Source organism: Zophobas morio, unplaced genomic scaffold (assembly GCF_036711695.1).
Source record: "Zophobas morio isolate AGI-343-1 ecotype UQ-CSIRO unplaced genomic scaffold, CSIRO_AGI_Zmor_V1 ptg000007l, whole genome shotgun sequence".
NCBI classification, from domain to species: domain Eukaryota; kingdom Metazoa; phylum Arthropoda; class Insecta; order Coleoptera; family Tenebrionidae; genus Zophobas; species Zophobas morio.
This window is the reverse complement of record NW_026972112.1, coordinates 3,383,816-3,400,087: the sequence shown is the minus strand read 5'-3', so window position 1 is coordinate 3,400,087 and position 16,272 is coordinate 3,383,816. Positions and strand designations below refer to the sequence as shown.

The 16,272-nt window shown below is 35.4% G+C and overlaps 4 protein-coding genes and 1 long non-coding RNA gene across 6 annotated transcripts; 1 reads left to right on the top strand and 4 right to left on the bottom strand.

Annotated features, from left to right (window-relative positions):
- Positions 1-2,989: 2,989 nt before the first annotated feature.
- On the bottom strand, positions 2,990-4,794 carry LOC135124696 (uncharacterized). Its single transcript, XM_064049927.1, has 2 exons — positions 4,751-4,794; positions 2,990-4,670 (listed from the first exon to the last, which is right to left on the bottom strand). Exons 1-2 carry the CDS (start codon positions 4,792-4,794, stop codon positions 2,990-2,992), a joined length of 1,725 nt encoding a protein of 574 aa, XP_063905997.1.
- Positions 4,795-7,240: 2,446 nt separating this feature from the next.
- Positions 7,241-7,933, bottom strand: LOC135124009 (uncharacterized). Its single transcript, XR_010279733.1, has 3 exons — positions 7,914-7,933; positions 7,615-7,854; positions 7,241-7,554 (listed from the first exon to the last, which is right to left on the bottom strand). It is a non-coding gene; the product is annotated as an uncharacterized LOC135124009 (long non-coding RNA).
- Positions 7,934-8,751: 818 nt separating this feature from the next.
- Positions 8,752-9,469, bottom strand: LOC135124008 (uncharacterized). Its single transcript, XM_064048873.1, has 3 exons — positions 9,414-9,469; positions 9,126-9,365; positions 8,752-9,073 (listed from the first exon to the last, which is right to left on the bottom strand). Exons 1-3 carry the CDS (start codon positions 9,428-9,430, stop codon positions 8,818-8,820), a joined length of 513 nt encoding a protein of 170 aa, XP_063904943.1. The 5' UTR covers positions 9,431-9,469; the 3' UTR covers positions 8,752-8,817.
- A 789-nt stretch (positions 9,470-10,258) lies between these two features.
- On the bottom strand, positions 10,259-10,956 carry LOC135124007 (uncharacterized). 2 transcript variants are annotated; one of them, XR_010279732.1, is made up of 3 exons: positions 10,899-10,912; positions 10,624-10,797; positions 10,259-10,575 (listed from the first exon to the last, which is right to left on the bottom strand). XR_010279732.1 is itself a non-coding variant. In XM_064048872.1 (3 exons), exons 1-3 carry the CDS (start codon positions 10,916-10,918, stop codon positions 10,332-10,334), a joined length of 495 nt encoding a protein of 164 aa, XP_063904942.1. In that variant the 5' UTR covers positions 10,919-10,956; the 3' UTR covers positions 10,259-10,331. The 2 variants fall into 2 exon arrangements, 1 of the variants encoding a protein (XP_063904942.1); XM_064048872.1 differs by having other exon boundaries at positions 10,624-10,854; positions 10,899-10,956.
- A 153-nt stretch (positions 10,957-11,109) lies between these two features.
- On the top strand, positions 11,110-11,888 carry LOC135124695 (uncharacterized). Its single transcript, XM_064049926.1, has 3 exons — positions 11,110-11,159; positions 11,226-11,483; positions 11,533-11,888. Exons 1-3 carry the CDS (start codon positions 11,110-11,112, stop codon positions 11,789-11,791), a joined length of 567 nt encoding a protein of 188 aa, XP_063905996.1. The 3' UTR covers positions 11,792-11,888.
- Positions 11,889-16,272: the final 4,384 nt, after the last annotated feature.

The following is a 16,272-nucleotide window of genomic DNA, read 5'->3' as shown; positions in this document are numbered from 1 at the left end:
ATTCTAGCGTACTAGAATCAGACAAAACAGATTCGCTATCAACAAAGAAATAAGAACCAGAAGTTTCCTCAAAATTATACAACATTTGGAAATTGAATCAACTTATTAGAAGAATCATCGAGAAGAAACGAAGAAAAATTTAAAAATAATAACTGAAGCTGACTAAAGACGTAGGTTCAAAGTATATATATATTTTCCTTTATGCTGTATGTAGAACATTTTGTCAAGGCTACTGCAGTCGCTCAGAACGACCCCAATATTCACAAAGAGCCCCCCAAACAAAATAATTAACCTAAAAATAAAAGTATTAGTAAGATATCACCAATATTTCGAGATAATACAATTTGAAAGACGCCATTTTAGTTAAGAAGTGAGGCATCACTTAAATCGTGATTTATTTATACGCAGGCAGAATTAGAATTTATAACACTCAATCATTACTCATCAAGATTTCAAGTGTGCTTTTTATTTGATGCTTCAGTGGCTATCGTTTTATTGCATAAGCGTAGAGCTAGACGCATATGTTCTAAGATTTTTATCATTGTTCTTTGTGTGGTTGATAAAAGTTATCTATAATTCAAATTTTACTTTTACGTTATGATGCCACTACTCATCGCAATTTTCAATAAACGGTCTATACGTGCTAAGAGAACTTGAGCAAAGCCTTCATAAAAAAATTCCAATAGCAATTATTTTTTATTCTTACTTCCTGTTCTTTCTTATGGTTGCGACATAAAATATTCGATTCATTGTATGATGAAATCAGAAACGAGGATTTTGCAAGTAAACTCCGCCCTTCAGCTCACGATGAATAAAACATTCATCACAATTGAGAAGGGGTGGGTGGGCGGGGCTCGCATTTTGTCCATTTTTTCTTAATATACCAAGTCTTCTTTTCCCAAAAAGAAACTGAAAACATGTTTAATTTTCCTGTTGTTGAAAGAAAACTCTATATATTAAAAAAAAAAACAAAGATTAAGCCCCACCCGCCTACCCTAATCTCAATTGTGATGAATTTCATATGGTAATTTCTTGTCGAGAAATGAGGATTTTGCAAGTAAACTCCGCCCTTCAGCTCACAATGAATAAAACATTCATCACAATTGAGAAGGGGTGGGTGGGATGGGTTTGTATTTTGTCCAGTTTATCTTAATATATCAAGTCTTCTTTTCTCAAAAAGAAACTGAAAGTATTGTTAACTATCCTGTTATTGAAAGAAGAAAACTCTATATATTAAAAAAACACTTCTTAAGCCCCACCCACCCACCCCAATCTCAACTGTGATGAATTTCATATGGTAATTTGTCGTAGAGAAATGAGAATTTTGCAAGTAAACTCCGCCCTTCAGCTCACGATGAATAAAACATTCGGCACAATTGAGAAGGGGTGTGTGGGCGGGGCTTGTATTTTGTCCATTTTTTCTTAATATACCAAGTCTTCTTTTTCCAAAAGAAACTGAAAATATTGTTAACTATCCTGTTGTTGAAAGAAAACTCTATGCAGCGTATTATTGAAAGGTACGTACAAAATAGAATCGGTAATTGATCTCGAAGTATGGGTGCTAGAAGTTAAAAAAAGTACAGGTAAAATTGTTCTTCTTTCAGAGATAAAAATTATTAAAATTTATGTCCAAATTCGTTGTACTCCTCTGATAAAAAGATCATCTCTCGTTTCTAGAGCAACATTTAGTCTTGGCAAAAGTTTTATTGTTACAGTTGCTAGGATTTACTAAAATAAATTAATTTTACCTATTTATCCTTCAGTAGCGTCTAAAAAGGTTGGATAAGGGTTAATTTTCTCCTTATAATTTTGATAACACAAAATAAGTTTTTCAGGCTTCTTAGATTTCGCGAAGAACTGTCAATTTTGTTGTACGTACCTTTCAATAACACCCTGTATATATTAAACAAAAACAAAGATTAAGCCCCACCCACCTACTCCAATCTCAATTGTGATGAATTTCATATGGTAATTTCTTGTAGAGAAATGAGAATTTTGCAAATAAATTCCGTCCTTCAGCTCACGGTGAATAAAACATTCGTCACAATTGAGAAGTGGTGGGTGGGCGGGGCTTGCGTTTTGTACATTTTTTCTTAATATACCAAGTCTTCTTTTGACAAAAAGAAACTGAAAACATGGTTAACTATCCTGTTGTTGAAAGAAAACTCTATATACATATATTAAAAAAAAAAAGATTAAGCCCCACCCACCCACCCCAGTCTCAATTGTGATGAATTTCATATGGTCATTTCTTGTAGAGAAATTAGGATTTTGCAAGTAAACTCCGCCCTGCAGCTCACGGTGAATAAAACATTCGTCACAATTGAGAAGGGGCGATTCATTGTATGATGAAATCAGAGACAGTAGGTTGGTACTTAAGAGTATTATACAATAAAAAAACAAACAATCATTAAACATCAGATTAACGTCAACCAGATTCTTTCGATCACAAGGTTTCTGATTTAGTTTTGGACGCAAGTGACAATAAAGGCATCAGGATTCAACCCTATAGCAGTTCAGCAAGATATCAGCAATTCAGAATAAAACCTGCTAGTGGGACTGGATTGTTTAACATCATCAGTACCTACACAAAGTAAGTTGAATCTTTCCCAGTTCACTTAATCAAGCAGTACTACTTCAGGAGGGCACTGGGTTTTCTTCAGGTAGGTGAGCATGGCTACGACAATGAAGTCAATTTTACTTTGATATGGTTTAAAAGCAGCGTCTATCAAGAATTTTGTATCAAAGGTGATGGCACTGTTATGAACGGTGGTTTATTTAATTACGGTATAAGGGTCGACCAGTATCCATTTTACGCAGAAAATTTTGTCTACATAGTATCTGGTGACAATTTTGGAGAAGATCAACAATTCGAGTTGACTAATGGAGGTCCTTTATAGTGGACATAGTGCATTTAAATACAAAAGTTGTATTATATTTATATTTTACTAGCGGAACCCGGCAGACGTTGTCCTGCTTGTGTATATATTTACTTTGTATATATGTGGATATAAATGTATGGTCTGGAGCGCATAATTGTGTCGTATGCAAGTCGTTGATCGTTTGTTAAGAATCTTTTCTGAGTTTCAACATAAACTTGTAGTGCATCGACGTCGTATTGTTTTTCTCGCAATGCGTCTCTATCGATAACATCGTTTCTGTCACGTTCCGATGAAAACAGCCCAAGCTGATTGAGGATTTTGTTGTTAATCGACATACACACATCTTCAAGTGATATCAGTGCTTCATTGAAAATGTCTTCCGAATACTGTACATCCAAGCCGAGATTATTTCTGCGTGCTCGGAGAAGTATGTCTTCGCTCATACTCTCTTTGTGTTTTTCCCATAAACCTTTCGGATCAGAAGGTGCGCAGGTTGTCAAAATTATGGCAAACAGAGTTCGTATTTGATGGGCATGACGTGTCTCAGATGCTTCTGCTAATGTGTTGTCCCAACGTTGATCATTTTCAAGCAAACCAAGTTTAAAACATGCTTCTCTGTATGTCTCACACTCTTGACCATCGATTGTTTTGATTGCTTGAAACGATGTTGGTTCTTTGACCACGTGAAGCAGCATTCGCAAATAGTAGCATTCACCATTATTTGGATGAACAGTATATACTCTTCCCAGTGCACCAGTAGAAAATATGCCAGCTATAGAAGAATGCCTGGCGCCTCGTTTTCTTCTGCAAAATTTCTTCGTCGATTGATTCCAAGTGTAGAACTGCGGGACTTCGTGATACATTAATGTTTTTGCGAATTCGTCAGTTGCACACAATTGGAAAAAAGCGGTCAACGTTGTATTTGGTGGATCTGCAACTCGTTGGGGTGCGTTGTGGTGAACACTGAGATGCATGACAGCAGGAAAGCGTTCATGAATGTCGAAGCCAAGAATTCTCCATACAGCTTCATTACTGCTATTATAACGTCCCATTTGAAATTGCTCAATTTCATTGACGGGCTCATTGGGATTCGCAATTCCGAAAATTGCCATATCGCTGCCTTTATTCACGTATTTACATATGTATTTTATTGACTTAACTGAATTACAGGACTCCACGTTGATATGTGCATTGAATGATTTCGAAAGGATAGGAGAGTAGGGCACAATCCATCGGTTATCAACTTCGAAATCAACGTTATTGATTTTGATAGTTGTGGTGTATCCTCCATCATCTGGTTTTCGTCGTCTGTACAACGAATAACCGTCGCCACCAGTTTGTGTTTCTTGCAGCAGCTGGCGTGGATACTTTTTGGTGCATTTTCCGTCTTTCATGCATGGCGAGTGTGGGTTGTGTCCCCCACATGGTCCGTGAATCATATTTTTTTTCACAATTTCAAATAATTCTGGATCTTCTTCTGCGTTGGGCAGCTCAGCAGTAATGATATCATCAATTTGAGTTGGAACAATTTTTTCAACCAACCAAATTAAGATATGAGCATGTGGTAGACCACTTTTCTGCCATTCGATGGAATACATCCAACAGCGAGTTTCTCCATATATATGGTTCTTAGTGATGAGATCCATAAAACGTATCAATTTTTGTTTGAAAACTCTCGCTGTGAGGTCATGCTGATCAGATGGTTGTTGGCCAGGCAAAAGTAAATATTTGATTTCACACCAAGATGGATTGCATGTGAACGTGATGAAAAGATCTGGACGTCCATATCTGCGAACATATGTCAGAGAATCCTGAGCATATTCTTGCATATGTCTTGGACTTCCAGTATACGAAGCTGGAAGTATAACCGTTTGTCCAATGTTACCAATTGTTCCATCATTCGCGATTGCATCTCGCAAATGAATATAATCTTCGACTTGAAGCTTCTATTGATTGTAACGAATGTAATTGAGTCGTTCGCTTTCGACTTTGGCGTACATATCAACGATGAATTGTTGAAAAACGTGACGACACTTTAAGATATGGTTGGATTGTTTGACTCGAATCATGATACGATATGCATAAAAATCCATACAACTGACTTTTTTCGTTGTCGCAGCACCTGTGACGGGATAAGTTTGATACAATTCGAGATGATAACCGTCTTCTCTTCGCGGAAATAGAATTGGATATTGAAGTGCGTCGTACGATCGATGTGTTTCAGCAATACGTTGCTTGGTTTGATTTCGCCTGCTGATAACAATATGTCGCCGAGTAATTTCTGTACCGACAATTACAGCTGCTACTTCAGGGGCTATTGGAGCATTGAAGCGTCTTTCATGCTCATTCGATGGGGTTTTGTCTGCTCTGATAATGAGTTTGAAGTCATCGCTCTTACATTCTCCAATGCGGATTTGAAATCTCGGACCAAATAGTTGTGCTCGTGGAATAATGCTCGTAATTCAGCAATAATCTTTCGATGTTGCTACACTAAATGCGCATCGTCGATCAATCTCCTTCTCCACATTGTCCATGAAATAAATTTGCAAAAATTGCGGATCTTCTTTGGATACTGGAAGGAGTGTACCAATCTGATGATACACTTGTCCTTGCACTTTAAATGTGGGCATAAAATTATTATATCTTACAATATTCGTCGCTCCAAACGATGTCATCTGAAAGCATGAGTTGTATTTCCGAATATGCTGTAGAAAGTGTTTGGACTCCCGAGTAACTCCAGCAACGTAAGTGAGCAGTGGTTCTGGTGGTTCAGTCAGTGGTGGCAAACTGATTTTGAGGTTGGAGCAACACATGCCAGGCGCTTCTTTTTGAAACTTCAAAGTGCGACAGTGTAGACACAATTTAGTCATCGGACCAATGACAACATCGCGATGCATTTTGTAGTCATATCGTAATTGAACGCTGTTTTCTTGAGATCGATTCTTGTTCTTGATCGAGTCTGCCGTGAGCGTTCTGCTTCACGTCGTGTGTCTCGCTCTTCTGGTGTTGCAGAAGCTCTTGACGCAGACGCTCTTGCTCGAAGATCTTAAACACGTACGTCATGCTGTTGTGATGTTTCGGCAGCTCTTGACGTAGAAGCTCGCACTCGCAAGTTTTCAACTCGTGCATCTCGCTCTTCAGATGTTTCGGTAGCTCTTGACGTAGACGCTCGTACCCGCAGGTTTTCAATTCGTGAGTCTCGCTCTTCGGGTGTTTTGGCAATTCTTGAAATAGAGGCCCTGATCCGGTCAGTTTCCAGTCGCGTGTTTCGTATTTCAAAGGTTTGACCAGCTCTACTGGCTGCCACTTGCTGCGCATGTCTGGTTGATCTTCCAATGTTTGATTTTTTGGGTGGCATTTTCAATAATCTCTAGTAATTCACTTTTTGTTATTACTGAGGATTATAGACAGTGAACATCACTAATTATTTTCTTTTGCGGTCAATACGATTTTTGTTGTAATACCAACGAAAACAATGTTGTCATTGGTCCCGCCATATATCTAATACTTGCTAACTCTTCAGAAGTAACATAGAAACGGTGTTCACGGACAAAGGGAGACGGAAGATATTGTTTTCTGTCTAGAAAAGTACCGAGGGTCTGTGCGCACGTACACAAAATAGAAGCGAACGTATGAAATGTCAAAACACATCTAGTCACGTTATCGACTAAAAATCAAGCAAGTACGAGTATATGAGCAGTACTGTTTGGTACTATAGAGAGACAAAGAGGTCCGATATATTGCTCTGCCGTTGTGTTTTCGGACTCTTTTGAGGCCTGATAGCAATATAGTAGTATTAGATATATGGGTGCCGCTGATTCTCTAAGTTCATAATACTTTAACAGAGAGGTTGATGTGCTGCAGTGCCATCTAGTGGCAAGTTACAGCAAAATCGATAGCGCGAAAATATTCTCCATGGTCAAATACCAACGTATATCAATTTTCATGAGGATCGGTTGATTGGTACAGAAGTTGATGTGTTGCAGCGCCATCTAGTGGCGAGTTACAGCAAAATGGATAGGGCGAAAATATTCTCCATAGTCAAATGGCAACGTGTACCAATTTTTCTGAGAATCGGTTGAACGGTGTAGAAGTTGATGCGCTGTAGCGCCATCTAGTGGCTAGTTACAGCAAAGCGGATACCACAAAAACCTTCTCCATGAAAAACCACTTACATGTACCAAATTTCATGGTGATCGGTCAAGCGATTTCGGAGTCTATCGATCACAGATATATATACCAACATCCATTTTTATATATATAGATAATAATAATAAAAAATGTCAGTCTTGCGTTTTTTATTAAGAGAAAAATTTGTTTGAATTTACAAACTCATACACTATGCAGCGAAGCACTATTAAAACAGAAAATAATTTTAAAACATTTATTTAAAATGAGTTGGCTAACAATATGAACCTATTTTTCTAACAACTTATAATAACTGTCTGCTGTAATCAATTCAAAAATATGATCCTCACTGCCAGCTACAACTGGCCCCAAAAACAACGTATTATCAGCATCCCATGCCGTCCTGTTAACTGTAAGTCCATACCCATACACAGCCCCATTAACAATAGTACCATCTCCATTTACAAACCACTGCTGATAAATAGAATCGACTTCATCGTATCGAGTAATGGCGTAATTGTCTTTATTAAAATCTAGAGCGCCCCTAAAAATAATCGAATTAATACTAATTTATAAGTATAACCTAAGGTAAATTAATCCTTACACTGAAAACTTTACATGAATGATATATAGTCCAGTCCTCGGGGCAAGCAAAAATCTCCATTGTTGGTACTGCTGATAATAAATGCTAGGGTCATAGGCTTCTAAACCTACGTTCTGGTTACGACTAGCTAGAACAAGACCACTTGCTTTATGTCGTATGTAAAAGTACCGGTCCAGGGTGTCACAGGCACTTAGAGTACAGGCGATGTTTAAAGAAATAAGCACGAATATGGTAAGTAATCTAAAACAATAAACAAAATAACAACACTTTTTTCTTTAATTTGCGGTACAAGTTAGAACCGTTTAGAGGAAGTCATTTTACTTTAGTTTATAGAGTACTCGTCGATACTCAAGTCTTATATACTTGCTAAGATTAGCAAAATATTTAATCTGAGTTGTTGAAAGTTCGAGTGTTTTTGTTTTATTTAGTGTACAGATTTATTGCATCATTCATTTTTGTATATTTTATATCATTTATAGTATTTAGTAATATTACAATACAGTTTACTATGTAATTAAAATTAATAAATTTTTCTATCTCACCGAACTCTGTCCTGTTTATTGAAATCGCATGCCCATACAAAGCACCATTAACAATAGTACCATCTCCATTAAAAAACCATTCTTGATAAATGGAGTCAGTTTCGTCATACCGGGCCAGTTCGTAAGTATCTTTGTCAAAATTGAGTGCACCCCTAAAATCACTCTTTTTTTCTTCAGTTTAGTACTATGTCAAAACTTACATTGAATACTGTATGTGAACGATAAATAATAATATTATACTACCATACACTATCCTGAAATAATACTTTTTAAAAGTTGACATCTTAATTGTGAAGTGAGGAATCGGTTTCAAATGAAACCTATTTATACTGAGATTAACCTCATAATTTATAATTTGATTCATAATTTGTCGAGAGTTCAAGTATTTTTTTATTTGCTGTTTTAAGTAGACATCATTTTGATTGCATCAGCTGATGCGTATTGTTGTTATAAGTACGATTTTTTTGTGTGGTTGAACCTAAACAATAAATAAAAAAAAAAATTGTGAACATGTGGTGTAAGTTTTAGTCGTTTGTGTTGGTACTACAAGTGGTTTCCACTATATTCCTTGGACGTCTCAAATAATAACTAACAATAAACAAAAAATAAAGTTTATTTGGTATTCATGTTTTAAAATACAGTTTACTAAATCAATAATTTTTTAAGAAACGAATTGTTTTTCAATTTCATCTGCGTAAAACAATTCGAAAAGTTGGTCTGCCCCCGGTTCTCCAAGAGGCGCCAGATAAATCTTGTCGATGTCACCGAAGGAAGTACTATTTACTGTAATCGCATACCCACTCAGAGCACCATTAACAATAGTACCATCTGAATTTAAAAACCATTCTTGATAAATGGAGTCAGTTTCATCATATCGGGCAACTTCGTAAGTCTCTTTGTCAAAATCGAGCGCCCCGCTAAAATAAAAATTTTCCTAATTTTTTAATTTAATACAATGTCAAAACTTACACTGAGTACCTGACCTGAATGATAAACAATCCAGTTCTGGGAGAAACCTTAACATTCCATTGTTGATACTGTGCATAATATATACTAGGGTCATAAGGTTCAAAACCTACGTCCCAACCACGGCTAGCTAGAACAAGTCGGGTTCCTTTATGCTGTATGTAGAACATTTTGTCAAGGCTGCTGCAGTCACTCAGAACGAACCCAATGTTCATGGAAAGCCCCATAAACAAAATAATTAACCTAAAAATAAAAGTATTATTAAAACATCACCAATATCGCGGACAATACATTGTGAAAGACCCCATTTTAGTTCAGAATGAGGAATCAGTTCAAAATGGAATCTATTTATACTGAGATAGAATCAGAACTCGTCAAGTGTGCTTTTTATTTGATGTTTCAAGTAGCTATCATTTGATTGCATTAGCCTAGAACTAGACGCATTTGTTTTGAGATTTTTATTATTGTTTTTTGTCTGGTTGATAAAAGTTATCTAATCCAAATTTTATTTTTACGTTATGAAGCAAATTTCAATAGCAATATTTTTATTCTTACTTTCTTTTCTTTCTTCTGGTTGTTATTGTCTCCAGCGCATTTTTTTCCAGTTAGATATGTATCTTTTCTACCTAGAAAAAATACTACTAACATTGTATGACTTTCCACATGAAAACGAAAAGAAAATTTCGTCATAAAATATTCGATTCATTGTATGATGAAATCAGACACAGTACTTAAGAGTCTTATATAATAAAATTACAAACACTCAACGTAGACCTGATTAACGTCAACCAGATACTTCCGATCAGCTATCTGTCACATAGAAAGACGCATTAAACCGACAAGTGGCCTTTGTTTGGATTAACTTAAGTACCTGTGAACTTATTGGCGTCTGTAGTACAAGTACAATGGTCAAAAACGTGCAAGCTCACTGTAAGTTAAAAATGACGTCATGTTACTTAAATTAGACAATAGAAAACTGGTAAATTTGCAACTTTTTAAGGCATTAGCAGAAGTGGGAAACTTCCATTGCAGAATTTTGATATTTTTGGCGCTTGTTCAAAATTTTAATGTTTTTTTTTTGTAATCTAGTTTGCTTTCAGCTTAAATCGCATGATATAACTACTAAAATAACGACATTATTTATAACAACTGTAGGTTTATTGACATTACAATTACAATATTCTTAACATACTAAAATAAAATCATGCTTCAACTCTGCGAAAATTCCAGCGAAAACTGTTCACTTTCAACATTCTCCTCTGTATGTGGAGTCAGCACTATGTAGCTTCCCGGGGTAAAATCGCCATTCCTTACACCCAAAGCATAATCTGGAAAGGCACCACTGACAATAGCACCATCTGAATTAATGTAAAACTCTTGACTTTTCAAATCATTAAGTTCAGTCAAAGTTGCAACATAGAGACTCGCATTCTCAATGATGTCCAAAGCTAACCTAAAACGTTGCTCAAAATTAAACTATTCGACAACCCTGTATACCTACCCTGTGCTGTTACTAATAATATTGAAAGATGCGAGGGTCACACCAGGTTGAAAATGGAACCGTTGGCTAACCGACCGGTCATAAACTTGCAGAGTTATAATGTTCAACACTTCATCAGCGACTAAAACCAACCCTGACTTGTGGCTTCTGATGACGATGTTTTGATCCAGATTGCTACAATCAGCAGCGAAAGTGGTGCTTGTGGTACCCACAAGCAAAAGTGCCCAGAAACTAAAATTTTGGTTAAAAAAAACGCTGTTAGCGTGGATACGTACGTTGTAACTTGAAGCTGCATCGTTGGCTCTGTCAGATACTATATCAATAGTCAGCGTTGTTCATTTGTTGCTTATATAGCCACTTGTCATTAAAAGTAAAGTGGCCAAGATTTTATCTGTTGTTTGGATTGATTCTGATGCAATCTCTTGTGACTACTTCAAATTTCGGAAAAATAAAAACACAAATCACAATGTAAGTCCACTTATTGAAATGGAACGATCTGACGCAATTCTCAGTCAAAATAGTTATGACTGTTATGAGTACTAGATAACACTGGCTATATATTAGAGATACAATTATCACTTGTGTTTATTTTCGAGTTGTAGCACTTTGAACGAAAATGATGAGGTGGTTTTTCTATTCTCTGTAGTTTTATGTACAACGGTTGTCACCGTGCTGAGTGACTGCAGCTCTTTAGATCAGTACTTCTACATCAGGAATAAGGTTTCTGGTTTGGTGTTAGACGCAAGCGACAATAAAGGCATCAGGATTCAGCCTTATAATAGTTCTGCAAGATATCAGCAATTCAGGATAAAACCTGCTAGTAGGACTGGATTGTTTAACATCATCAATACCTATACAGAGTGAGTTGAATTCTTCGCAGTTCACTTAATCAAGACAGTACTTTTATAGGAGGGCACTAGATTATCTTCCGGTAGGTGAGCATGGTTACAATAATGAAGTCAATTTTACTTTGATATGGTTTGAAAGCAGCGTTTATCAAGAATTTTTTATCAATGGTGATGGCACTATTATGAATGGTGGTTTCTATAATTACGGTATAATGGTTGACCAGAACCCATTTTACGCAGGCAATTTTGTCTACATAGCATCTGGTGAGAATTTTGGAGAAGATCAACAATTCGAGTTGACTAATGGAGGTCCCTTATAGTGGACAAAATGCACTTAAATACAGAAGTTGTATTATATTTATATTTGGTATTTAAAATCCTGTATTAACATTAAATAAATATAAGATTATTTTGCTAGGTTAGAGTTAAGTTCATAATACACACAACATGCAAATATACAAAGATAACACAGAATATGACGAACACCTTAATAGGTTGATGAAGGTAAATCTTTCCATATTTTAAATTCCTGGTTTATGCTTCCGTTATTTTGAGAAACAATAAGCGGGGTTCCATATTTAAGATGTCCATTTTCGAAATGTCGATATCTGAGAGTAAGAACCAAGTTGGTACCTACATTAAAAATATGATGATCATGTGTCAAGTACCACAACTGCGTAGGAGACCCATTTCTTGAACTCATGATAACGGAATTAGTTCTTCTATGAACGTCCATTACTTCTCTAAATAGTTTAAGCAATGTTATTGAAAATGTATAGATACTTTATGTCAGATATATTACCCTGTTGGTTCACTAACTAGGTAGAAGTATTCGTGTCGGGGTTGAATATGGAAGAGCGAGAAGGCTTTCCCGTGGCTGTATATTTGCAACTGAACTTGTGATGAATCACGAGTATGTAGAGCCACAGTTTTATCATGCAGGGGACGAATGGTATAAACTTTGTTTGGGCCATAATGGGTGTGGGTGGCCATTATTGCAACAATATTTATTGCAAGAATGAGAGAAAGCAAATACATCGAGAAGCTAAAATTAGAATGTTTTATAAAAAAATTAAAAAAGTTATGTTTTGAAACTTACCATTTAGGTGCCATTTTTGTTGTGTTCTTAGAAGTGTATTCGGAACAATACTGCTAGAGTATTTCTGTGGTGGGTTTATATACGAACAGATTAATCTTGGTCAATGCCATCAGTCGGTTTTTAAAGATTTTGTGAGATTGGCTTAAATTTATGACCCAAAGCCGAAACTGGATTAGAATTTTTATCCAAATTGTAGAACAGGTTATAGACAAGGCCCTGAAAAATCTCCACGAATTTGATACAATAGATATACAGATTTGATAATTTATTTCAGGTTCAAAAAATCTTCTTGAATTGAAAGTACATACATGGTAATAATGTGATACGGTACTAATCTCTGGTGCTCGAGAACAATTAGTTGGATCACAAAATTTTCTATCTTCTTAATAATATATATACGATATATAACTCCATACTTAATCATTTACAAACAAATTTTGTGTAGGTGATTCGATTATAATCCTGTCGAGTGATAATTTTATCAATGCCTACTATCTGCTACCTCTTTAACTAATCGCCTCAATAAATATTTGACCTAATAAATTAAATTTTAGAAACTTTTGACCATGGGGCCGCAATCAAGATAACACAATGTTGATTAAAGGCATATTTTTATTTTATGAAAACGCAAACTAGAAATATTCGTAAAAGATGAAGAATTCTTGCCTGTGGAACATATTTATAGAAACATTTCTCCACTTGGAAAGTGAAGTTCAAAGAAAAAGCAATTTAATGTGAGATTATGAAGTTCGTTGAAGAAAGAAGTCATTTGGAAACGAGATACCCTTTTAGTCAGCTTTTAGAAAAATAGTTTTTTATGACCCAGGTAGGAAATGATTCAATTTGGAAAAAGAAAACAAGGTTGTAGAGTTTTTCATTAAGAAGAAGTGCCATTCTAGCATACTAGAATCAGACAAAACAGATTCGCTATCAACAAAGAAATAAGAACCAGAAGTTTCCTCAAAATTATACAACATTTGGAAATTGAATCAACTTATTAGAAGAATCATCGAGAAGAAACGAAGAAATATTTAAAAATAATAACTGAAGCTGACTAAAGACGTACATTCGAATTTCTAGAAATTTTCGCCTCAAAAATCATCGTAAGAAGACGGAAAGGGTCAAGTTTAAAAAAAAAACAGGAAAATATTTTCCGGTGAAACAGGCAACTACAGTATTCAGATCACCAAAAATTAAGAAATGCTCCAGAATATTTTTACAAACAAAAAGAGGAGGGAGGAGGTAGAATGTGCTTGAAGCAAAGCGAAGAAAATTTTGAAATATTTTCCTTTATGCTGTATGTAGAACATTTTGTCAAGGCTACTGCAGTCGCTCAGAACGACCCCAATATTCACAGAGAGCCCCTCAAACAAAATAATTAACCTAAAAATAAAAGTATTAGTAAGATATCACCAATATCGCGAGATAATACAATTTGAAAGACGCCATTTTAGTTAAGAAGTGAGACATCACTTAAATCGTGATTTATTTATACGCAGGCAGAATTGGAATTTATAACACTCAATCATTACTCATCAAGATTTCAAGTGTGCTTTTTATTTGATGCTTCAGTGGCTATCGTTTTATTGCATAAGCGTAGAGCTAGACGCATATGTTCTAAGATTTTTATCATTGTTCTTTGTGTGGTTGATAAAAGTTATCTAATTCAAATTTTACTTTTACGTTATGATGCCACTACTCATCGCAATTTTCAATAAACGGTCTATACGTACTAAGAGAACTTGAGCAAAGCATTCATAAAAAAATTCCAAAACCAATTATTTTTTATTCTTACTTCCTGTTCTTTCTTATGGTTGCGACATAAAATATTCGATTCATTGTATGATGAATTCAGAAACGAGGATTTTGCAAGTAAACTCCGCCCTTCAGCTCACGATGAATAAAACATTCATCATAATTGAGAAGGGGTGGGTGGGCGGGGCTTGTATTTTGTCCATTTTTTCTTAATATACCAAGTCTTCTTTTCCCAAAAAGAAACTGAAAACATGTTAAACTTTCCTGTTGTTGAAAGAAAACTCTATATATTAAAAAAAAAAACAAAGATTAAGCCCCACCCGCCCACCCTAATCTCAATTGTGATGAATTTCATATGGTAATTTCTTGTAGAGAAATGAGGATTTTGCAAGTAAACTCCGCCCTTCAGCTCACAATGAATAAAACATTCATCACAATTGAGAAGGGGTGGGTGGGCGGGGTTTGTATTTTGTCCATTTTTTCTTAATAAGAGTCTTATACAATAAAAAAACAAACACTCATTAAACATCAGATTAACGTCAACCAGAATCTTTCCATCACAAGGTTTCTGATTTAGTTTTGGACGCAAGTGACAATAAAGGCATCAGGATTCAACCATATAACAGTTCAGCAAGATATGAGCAATTCAGGATAAAACCTGCTAGTAGGACTGGATTGTTTAAGATCATCAGTACCTACACAGAGTAAGTTAAATGTTTCCCAGTTCACCTAATCAAGCAGTACTACTTCAGGAGGGTACTGGGTTTTCTTCAGGTAGTTGAGCATGGCTACGACAATGAAGTCAATTTTACTTTGATATGGTTTAAAAGCAGCGTCTATCAAGAATTTTGTATCAATGGTGATGGCACTGTTATGAACGGTGGTTTATTTAATTATGGTATAAGGGTCGACCAGTACCCATTTTACGCAGAAAATTTTGTCTACATAGTATCTGGTGAGAATTTTGGAGAAGATCAACAATTCGAGTTGACTAATGGAGGTCCTTTGTAGTGGACATAGTGCATTTAAATACAAAAGTTGTATTATATTTATATTTTATATTTAAAATCCTGTATTAACACTAAATAAATATAACATTGTTTTGCTAGGTTAGAGTTAAGTTCATAATACACACAACATGCAAATATACAAAGATAACACAGAATATGACGAACACTTTAATAGGTTGATGAAGGTAAATCTTCCCATATTTTAAATTCCTGGTTTATGCTTCCGTTATTTTGAGAAACAATAAGCGGGGTTCCATATTTAAGATGTCCATTTTCGAAATGTCGATATCTGAGAGTAAGAGCCAAGTTGGTACTGTGGTAAGCGCCAGTATATTTTAATTATATCGAGCGGCCAATCAATTAATAGTGCGATTATTTGATCTCCTTTTGAGAAAAAATACATATGTTGCACGTTACGACTTGAAATTTTAAGCAAACACACATGTGTTTCGTAGATCTGGAAAATATCTGTCATGGGTCACTTTAAGAAATTTTGTATGCATGTTAGCGTAGGACCAGATTTTTTCTTTCTCAGAATTTCGGTTGCACACGGCGCCACAAAAAAATGTTAGGGATTTCTGGAAATCGTAAAAGCTACAAAATCCACTTAATAAGTATTGCGTCGTGTTAAAGATTAGGGGTGTGTCCAATCGTCCAGATGCATAGTGGTTTTAGTGCAGTGTTTAAAATATTCCTTTTCAACGACTGTTAAAGTAATTTCAATCGTCAATTTTAGTCAAATAACCTTAATTACAAGTCAAAGCGTAATAACAATATGAATATTTGATCTTGTGATGCTTTCTCTTGTTTTTTAAAATTAAATGAAGGTTCAATTTTAAATCTTCAAGTTTCAGTACACTGCATATTATTAATAAGCACATCCAGTTAGAATTAAATAAATTTTGTTAACTTGAAATCACCTGTAACAATTGTCTAG

Coding starts and splice junctions, on each gene's coding strand:
- LOC135124696 (XM_064049927.1), bottom strand. CDS start 4,794: ATGCAATCGCGAATGATGGAACAATTGGTAACATTGGACAAACG. Junction 4,671..4,750: donor TTGGTAACATTGGACAAACG/GTTATACTTCCA, acceptor ATATGTTCGCAG/ATATGGACGTCCAGATCTTT.
- LOC135124008 (XM_064048873.1), bottom strand. Junction 9,074..9,125: donor ATTCAGGTCAGGTACTCAGT/GTAAGTTTTGAC, acceptor TTTTTATTTTAG/CGGGGCGCTCGATTTTGACA.
- LOC135124007 (XM_064048872.1), bottom strand. CDS start 10,918: ATGCAGCTTCAAGTTACAAC. Junction 10,855..10,898: donor ATGCAGCTTCAAGTTACAAC/GTACGTATCCAC, acceptor CCAAAATTTTAG/TTTCTGGGCACTTTTGCTTG. Junction 10,576..10,623: donor ATTATTAGTAACAGCACAGG/GTAGGTATACAG, acceptor GCAACGTTTTAG/GTTAGCTTTGGACATCATTG.
- LOC135124695 (XM_064049926.1), top strand. CDS start 11,110: ATGGAACGATCTGACGCAATTCTCAGTCAAAATAGTTATGACTGTTAT. Junction 11,160..11,225: donor AATAGTTATGACTGTTATGA/GTACTAGATAAC, acceptor TTCGAGTTGTAG/CACTTTGAACGAAAATGATG. Junction 11,484..11,532: donor ATCATCAATACCTATACAGA/GTGAGTTGAATT, acceptor GTACTTTTATAG/GAGGGCACTAGATTATCTTC.